This window comes from Panthera onca, chromosome A3, assembly GCF_046562875.1.
Source record: "Panthera onca isolate mPanOnc1 chromosome A3, mPanOnc1 haplotype 2, whole genome shotgun sequence".
Classification (NCBI taxonomy): Eukaryota; Metazoa; Chordata; class Mammalia; order Carnivora; family Felidae; genus Panthera; species Panthera onca.
The window spans coordinates 138,931,453-138,939,881 of NC_138341.1; the positions used below are offsets into that span (position 1 = coordinate 138,931,453).

General features: G+C 55.5%; 1 protein-coding gene across 5 annotated transcripts in view; it reads right to left on the reverse strand.

Annotated features, from left to right (window-relative positions):
* The window catches only part of TCFL5 (transcription factor like 5), a 16,581-nt gene extending 8,417 nt beyond the window's left edge, over positions 1-8,164 (reverse strand). The window contains exons 1-5 of one of the 5 annotated variants that reach the window (XM_060621872.2): positions 7,396-8,162; positions 6,163-6,349; positions 5,735-5,810; positions 4,116-4,359; positions 1,870-2,011 (exon numbers count right to left, since the gene is read on the reverse strand). In XM_060621872.2, coding sequence (XP_060477855.1) covers positions 1,870-2,011; positions 4,116-4,359; positions 5,735-5,810; positions 6,163-6,349; positions 7,396-8,069 — 1,323 coding nt within the window. In that variant the 5' untranslated portion in view covers positions 8,070-8,162. Of the gene's footprint in view, positions 1-1,869; positions 2,012-4,115; positions 4,363-5,734; positions 5,898-6,162; positions 6,350-7,395 lie in introns of all 5 variants that reach the window. The other 4 variants (XM_060621863.2, XM_060621857.3, XM_060621849.3 and 1 more) reach the window with 4 other exon arrangements.
* Between the last annotated feature and the right edge of the window lie 265 nt (positions 8,165-8,429).

The following is an 8,429-nucleotide window of genomic DNA, read 5'->3' on the forward strand; positions in this document are numbered from 1 at the left end:
CGAGCGGCTCAGACTCACAACTCAGGAAACAACAGGTGCCGGTGAAGATGCGGAGAAAGAGGAACCGTTTTGCACTGCAAACCGGTGGAATGCAAACCGGTGTAGCCGCTCTGGAAAGCAGTGCGGAGGTTCCTCAAGAAGTTAAAAACAGAAGTACCCTACGACCCAGCCGTCACACTTCCCTGTATCTGCCCAAAGGCTACAAGAATGCTGATTCGAAGAGGCAAATTCACCCCGATGTTTACAGCAACACTATCGACAATAGCCAAACTATGGAAAGAGCCCAAACGTCCGTTGACTGACAAATGGATAAAGATGTGGTGGATATACACACACACACACACACACACACACACACACACACACACACACAGTGGAACAGTACTCAGCCATCAAAGAGAGTAAGAGCTTGCCATTGGCAACGACGTGGATAGAACTAAAGTATGATAGTGAAACATGTCATTCAGAGAAAAACACATACTGTATGATATCACTCATCTGTGGAATTGAAGAAACAAAACAAATGGGCAAAGGAATAAAGAGACTAACCAAGAACCAGACCCTCAACTACAGAGATCACATCACACCAACGGTCGCCAGAGGGGAGAGGGGTCGGAGGACGGGGGAAATAAGTGAGGGGATGAAGGAGCGCACCTGTCGTGACGAGCACCGGGGGACGTGTGGGAGTGCCGAATCCCTACGTTGTACACCTGAAACTGGTATCACGCTGTGTGTTCACTAACTGGAATTAAATAATAACAAAAATACATAAAAGCTTCATTTTATCAAAGTTAACAGTCGATCTCCAACACGTAATGTCAAAGAGTAAGTGCATCATAAACAACCGTAAGTGATCCAGTTAGAAGAGACGGGACGTAAACGCTGCTCTACAACGCGGCCAACGTACAACGGAAGGACGGAGCCTTGCCGTGCGGAGACACGAGGGAAACGGAAAACCGCCTGCGGTTCCGGGCCCTTCCGGGATCTAGACACGAGAGGCTCTTTCTAAAAGGCTTCCACGTTTCTGCGCCAACCTCAGCTCAGCACCTAACGGGTGCTGAGCCCACAGCGGCAACCACACGACGGCTTCGACAAGGAGCGGGGCCGGGGCGCTGGGCTTGCCTCGTTGAGGCCTCGCCACCACTCCCCCTGGCCACCAGCATTCTGAGGCCAGTACCTGCAGCCGCGGTCCCCCCCGAGGCAGAGCACTGAAGCCAAAGCTGCGAACGCCTCCGTTCTTCCATCTGAACCACCAGGGAAGGGGCGGCCGGACTCCCATTCACACCATGCGTTCGGTCCTACCTGGAGCCACGCTCGCTCGCTACGATTGCCCCTGGGACTGGACAGACAGGGTCAAGGCAGCGCTGGCTGCAACAAGGAGCCAGATGCTTGGGCTCCGAAGCCCCCAAGTCGTCCCCGGTCACGCGGCCCACCGAAGAGTCTCGCTTCTCCGCCTTCTGAGCGCACGTGAATTCCAGACTATTTAACACGTATCTGTCTCCCCCTTAACTATTCTTGCTTCATCCCATCATAAAGTTTTCAGAGGGTAACGAAAGACCACATCTCCCAGGTCTCTGACACCCCTTCAAGCCCCACAATCCACTGCACAGAGCAGGCGCTCGATCTATGACCTGACAACCAATACTCAGTCACTTACACCGTGCGTCAGTGAACGGACCCCGGCCGTGATTCTTATTTCGATACACGAAGAGCTACATCATTAATGAGCGGAGTTCTGTTCTCAGTGAACTCAGTACCTGACACTGGATTCCAGCAAGAACAGTCTGGGATATCTCAGGGAAAGAAGGATAAGGAAGATCTCTGGTAAGTTTATAAAATTCGAAAAATCTACCTGCTCCGAATACTGACCTTCTTAAGAGAATCTCCGTGTCTCTCCTGAATGTACTTCAGGAACGCTGTGGTCCACTGGAGCGTGGTTGCCTTATCTGTCTCGGCATTGCAGAAGGGGACTAGAAGATTCAACTCATCGCAACAAATGCGGATTCTGCGCCTACGGTCAAAATCCAAAGTGATCACCCAGAGAAGCAGAAGCAATACCAAGCAGTAAAGCAAATGTCTGAATGTGTTGCTTGTGGCCCGGCCACCGAGTGCGTGCTCAGGACCACGCTCCGCCACGACCGTGCGGCCCTCCTCCACAAGGCCGACCTGCTGCAGGGGTTTCCACGGACTTCTCATGGGTCAGGAGCAAGGGCCAGTTTCCAGTCTCCAGACCAAGCATGGACCCAAGCCCCGGAAACGCGAAGCAAAATTTTGTGGGGGGTTTTCTGGGTGGACAGCTCTCCTTGGGCCAAGGAGCTCACCCACAGCTCAGGGTTGCAGCTATGATCGGCAAGGGACCCCGGGTCAAAAGGATCACACACGACCAGTCTGATAATGCCCCAAAACCCAGTCATTTGAGAGATCATTCATTTTTTGGAGATCGTTTACATCCCAAGTGGTCTCATGATTTACACCATTTTTAGCTCTTCCCGATTACCAGCTTATACAACCCTCGTTGCCCATCTTCCCAAGCATACACTCAGAATCTGTCGTAGCGATCTCATGAGGTCAATGTGACAGCTGGCATTTACGAGATGCTAACTTCTACACAGAGGCAGACACGTGTGACGTACACACGTGTTTCATCCTGTCTCCAATCCGTGTGGTAGCCAGCTCTGCTTTGTAGATAAGAAACTCAGATGAGAGGTGATCCCTCTGCAGGCTGTTAAACTACGAAAGGCAGAGTAAAAATCTAAGCTCTCGCTGTCAGCATATGGTAGAAGGGTTTTCACATAGTAGGTGTTAAATAAACGTTTATGTGATAAATATCAGAATAGGAAAAATGTCCTTTCTGGTTCGAAAGTCCTTGCTGACACAGCGCTTCAAGTAGAGTGTGTGAGTGTGTGTGTGTGCCAGTGGGTGTGAGCGCACCTGTGTATGAAGGAGATCTAGCTGGGCAGCTAGCTCTAATATATCCTTTTAAAAGGAAAGAAGTCGCCTTGGGTCAACATTCGCCCTTCATAGTTGAACGTCTGCCTTGCTGCATGCTATAAAAAGGAAACTGGTACAAAGTTCTCAATGAATGACTATGTTAATTATGTTAGGGAAACATCAGGTAAAAATCCAGCTGTAATAGAGAAAAACTAGCCACCTTTTGATTCTACATAAAATTGCAGATTCAGGGCGCCTGGGTGGCTCAGTCACTTAAGCATCTGACTTCAGCTCAGGTCATGATCTCATGGTTCGTGGGTTTGAGCCCCGCATCGGGCTCTGTGCTGACAGCTCGGAGCCTGGAATCTGCTTCGGATTCTGTGTCTCCCTCTTTCTGCCCGTCCCCTGCTCATGCCCTGTCAATCTCTCTCTCTCTCTCTCTCAAAAATAAATATTCAAAAAAATATTGCAGATTCTAAATAAAACCTGCAGATAGAACGACAGTTGTAACCCCTTTCTTTCCCAACATTCTTAAAAGAACCAGGCAAAGCGAAGTGCCCCATTGTGCACCCTGGCCATCTCCCAGCAGCCTACTCACAAGGCGGGCCCCTGACGGCATCTGGACACTCAGATTCCAGGGGTTCCCAGCACCGTTAGTTAGGAGGGGCTCCCTGCACCCACAACATGTGCGTAAACATGGCTTATGCTGTGCATCGGCTCTTCTCCTGGGGTCCTGGGATTGGCTGCTTGGCAGGTAGGAATGCCTCCATGACATGCCCGCCAAGAAAATCTCGGGGCCCTGAGTCCCTCAGGAGCTTTCCCAGCTGGCCACAGCTGGTGCTGGGGTTGCTGAGTGCATCTGGGAGTCCCCTGGGAGGGGACACCTGGGAGCCTACAACTAGCTCACTGGACGCCCATCCCCCACCCAGCACCTTTGGTAATTTTGCAGGTTCCTTTCTCTGTAATAAATCAAAGCCCTAAGTCCTAAAGAATCATCAAACCTGGGAGGTGGTCCTGGGGACCCCGATCCCCCCAGCAAAACAAAGTCAATATTCACTCTGGCCAACCTCTCTCCACTTTGAACACATTGTGAACCGACTAAACTGCTGTCTCATCAATAACTTGCCTATTACCGCTAATAACTGGAATAAAGTTGCGTGCTGATGAACAACCACACGAGTTACCTTCTATCTCTTTCCATGCGGTTATGCCTCTCCCTGCGCTGCGACCTTCCTCCCTGGGGCCCGCTCTGGCTCTGCTCCCCGAGGTTTGCCTGCGAGGACTCCGCGGGTGGCCAAGCGCCCTGTGCGGCGGTGGAAGCTTCACCCACGTTCTGAATCTCTCCAAGGGCTCTTCGTTCTACGTTTGTGTCCAGCTGACGAATTCTACTCCGGTTCCTCTTATTTATTGCTTGCTTACATAGCGCTTCTTCTTTGCAAAAGAAGAAAAAAGTGTATTTTAATTTTTTATTTTACTTAACTTCTTCCCATTAGTGCTGAATACCTTTGGTGCCATTTTCAACTCCAGACATACGCATTCACGAGCAAGGGACACACAGAACTCAACAGGAAAAGCTGCACCTACTCCAGGAACTTGTACACAAAGCTCCAAGGTTCAAACCACAAACCTGAACATGAATCTGTAACCAAACGAGAACACTCCGAGTATTATGTAATCAATACAACCTTGCCAAAGGTCCCCTGTTAATCAGCAGATGTTAACTACCACCTACGAACGGAGAAACCAAGAAGTTATTGAACTTCTCTGACGTTCAGAATGAAAAAAGATTTTTTTTCTCCAGAAGATTTTCTTTTATGCAATTATTCTAACGTGACAAGCGGATACTCTAACCGCAGTGCCCAGAAGACAAAACGTAGGTGGCCTACGGTTAAACATGCCCTCACCTCACACGTGATTCTGCCCACACGAGGAGTGACCACCTCCTAGCTTTGACTTCTGCTGGAGGAACGCGGCAAATTTCGTCACACGCAGAGCGGGAGGCCCCCAGCTAACACGTGCGGGGTGTGCGTTCTCAGGATGCCAAACAAAAGCCAAATAAATCTGTGGCACAGGAGTCACCACCACATCTTTCAGAGCGGGGGACCCGGTGGGGAGCTCAGTGCTGGGAACGCTTTGTTCCTGAAGCTGAGAACTTAGCACACGGTCTGACTAGCAACCTTTAACTCTGCAAACGGTAACACGCGCTTCTGCACGGAGACGCCGAACCACGAGAACTGCCCGCTGCCTCGGCGGCTCCGTCGCTCCTGCCCTCGCCGGCTCTGGAAAACCTTGGGGTTATCTCGTCCAGTGAGTCAAAAAATAGTTGGCTCCCAGGGAGAAAGGGACTGCGAGCTCACTCTCAAGATGAGCAAGGTTTGCCTTCAGCAGTTTATTTCTAAACCCTTCTGAATCACCTTATGGCCTCTTGTCCCCAACTCAATCCTCTGCCCATCTGCAGATTGTCTCCTAAAGCTTTTAGCAGGTTTCAGACTCCTGGCTCACTCGTGAAATATAAAATAAGAAAAAAACAAAAACAACGCTATTAAGTGCTTTCGGCAACTTGCAGGAAACGGTAAGTTTAGGGAAGCCCGTCATTCTTCCGTTCACGGAGATCGCTAGCAAGAGGAGCCTCCAAACTCAATGTTTCCACACTAAGTACAAATATGTTTGGAATTCGAAAGAAAGTTCAAAGTGAAGAAAAGTCCCCCACGTGGAAATTCACTTCCAAGACCATGTCATGTTTACAAACCTCCCCCCCACCAGAATGACATCAGGGCAGCGCCCGCTCCCCTTTGTGGCTTACCTCCTACTTTAATCCAAACCTGCTCAGGCAAAGCTTTGTTTCTACCGCCCAAAGTCTGTTTAGTGGATTCAACTTCCTGCTGGTAACAGAAAGAAAATGCTCTAGGCAATCCAATATCCTGATGCTTGGCAGCTTCGAGTATAGAACATGGGTTACTAGAGCTCTGGAAAAACGAAGCCACAGGAACTTTATCAGCATGAGACCCAGTCGGTCCCCTCGATTCCACACAAAGCACATGCACTTCCACAGAAATCACGCCAAAGACATCATGCGCTACACAGAGGATTTTAAGACATTCCCCGACCACATAAACACTCTCGACGTTAAGGATTATTAAGCTCGGCGAAAGAGAAATCCCTCAGATCGAATGAACTCAACTCAGATCCATTCGCTACAAAAGAGCAAAGCGGGACCAACTGTCCCCTTACCTGCACCTGCGACGGGTTCGAGCCGGCGTTGGCCGAGCAGGCGTTGGCCGTGAACACGGGGTACGTGAACTGCAGGGCCGTGGCCGCGGTGGCAGTTTTATTTTTCACTAACGTCGTGCATTTGTTTTGTTGCTGATGAAGAGGGACGTTCATTAATTCGGAAGGATGTCGGATAAGAGTGACCAAACTGCCGAGACAAAAAAAAAACATGTGACGAGTGTGTTGCGGGAAATGTCCCGAAGCGGTACAATCACCTTTTCTAGAACACGCAAGTCTGTTAGGGTGAACGAATGCCCCTCATCACGGAAACCTCTGGCGAACAATCACCGACTGGTGCCGCGGCGCACAAGCTCAAGCTTCTTCCTCACGGAGGAACGGGAGGCTGTGTGTCACTGACAATCTCTCTTGCTCTGTTGTTTTGGCCATTCTCCAAACTCTGATGACTGAGGGCGAAATGGGGACCACCACTGGCTAGGGACGGACAGAAAGCCGAGGAGCCGCCGCAGCACACGGGCCGCTCCTCTCCAGGAGTCGCCCCTGGGGCAGGACTGGCGGGCTGGCGGCCTGGCTGCAGGAGAAGCTACGCTCTGTGGTCAAAGCCTCAGGACAAGACGCTTTCCTTCCACAAGGCTGCGTCCGTGCGCGCAGTGAAGACACCGCTAACCTGAGTCAACATGGGGGAAACACACCTCTCCTGACACGCAGGCGGGTAATTCGGTGCTCAGAAGCATTGGCACACCGATCTCAACTGGAACTTAGCCCTTCCGCGTGCAGACAGCGCTGACCACAGAAGCCCACGCTCTGGGGTGTGTACTCAGTACTCCCAAGTGCTTGCTCACCGGCACCTGCACAGGGCACAGAACCTTGCAAGTCGGCCCCCTGTTAAGATGCCAGCCGGGAGGAGGCTGGGGGCTTTCTAGCGGCTGACTTGACCTGCGCCCAGACCCAGCTGGGCCCAATCCCTATTAAAACGCAAGCTGCGGTGGCGCTGGCTTTGCACCAGATCACCTGGTCTCTACCCAGACCCGGCCACGCAGATACCAGTCACAGCCAGGCCGGCGGCCTCCTCACCAGGGGTCCGCATGTGCACCCAGACTGAGACTTCGGCCTCTGCACGGGACCTTCCGGTCCGCACCCCGACGGAGGCTGGCGGCCTCCTGTGCGCGCAGACCCGGCGCGGCCCGCCCCCCCCCCCCCCCCCCCGGGCCCGGCCGCCCCGGGGTGGACACCCACTTGTTGAGCGCCACGCCGGGCTCGGGGGGCTCGGCGCCGCGCGGGGCGGAAGGCGGCTCAGCGGGGATGCTGTTGAAGCGGTCCTCCAGGCGGACGCGCACGGCCGACTTGGCCCGCGCCTCGGGCGCGCCCTCCGCGTTCTCCTTGCCGCCGCCGCCGCCGTCGGGCGCCTTGGGCCGCGGCGCGCCCGGGCCGGGGCCGTCGGCGCCCGGCGTCTTCTCGGCGGCGGCGGGGGCGCCCGCCTCGCTGAGCAGCATCATGCGCAGCTCCTGGAAGTCGACGTGGCCCAGGCAGGGCGCGGCGCCCGCGAAGCCGCCGTCGGCCAGCGCGGGCGGGCACAACACCGGGTACACGGACGCCGCGCCCCCGGCCGCCGCCGCCGCCGCCGCGCCCCCCGCCGCCGCGAAGCCGCCCGCCGCCGTCGCCGCGCCCGGCGCCGTGGCCGCCAGAAAGGCCGAGCTGAGGCGCGCGTCGAGCTCGCCGTCGGCCGCCGCCGCCTCCATGTGCGAGTAGAGGATGTGCTGCAGCTGCGTGTACTCCACCTCCGTCATCTCCACCAGGCTCAGGTCGGTGGTCGTGAAGCTCAGCCCCGCCTCGCCCGGCGCCGCGTCCGCGCCCTCGGGGCCCGCCGGCCCGCCCGCCTGCGGCGGCTCCCGCGGCCCGGGGCCCGACATGCCGGCGCCAACGGCGGGGCGCGCGGCGGGGCCGGCGGGCACCGGGCCGGCGCGGCGTCGCCGGGCGACGTTGGGGGGGGCGGGAAACCGCTGGGCCTACGGCGCGCCTGCGCCGCGCCGCCCCGCCCCGCAACGGAACCCCCACCCCCTGGGCCGAGGCCCCGCCCCCTGGGCCCCACCCTCGCCAACCGCCTGGCCGGCTGCCCGCCGCGCCGCGCCGCGCCGCGCCCCGCCCCCGACGGCGGAGAGGGCGGTGGCGGTGCCACGGGAGTTGCGCGCGCAGGTGTGCGGGTGGGTGGGGAGCGGCTGTGGTGGGCTGCGTGCGCAGGTCGGGGGCGGGGCGATGCGGGGGATGCGCGC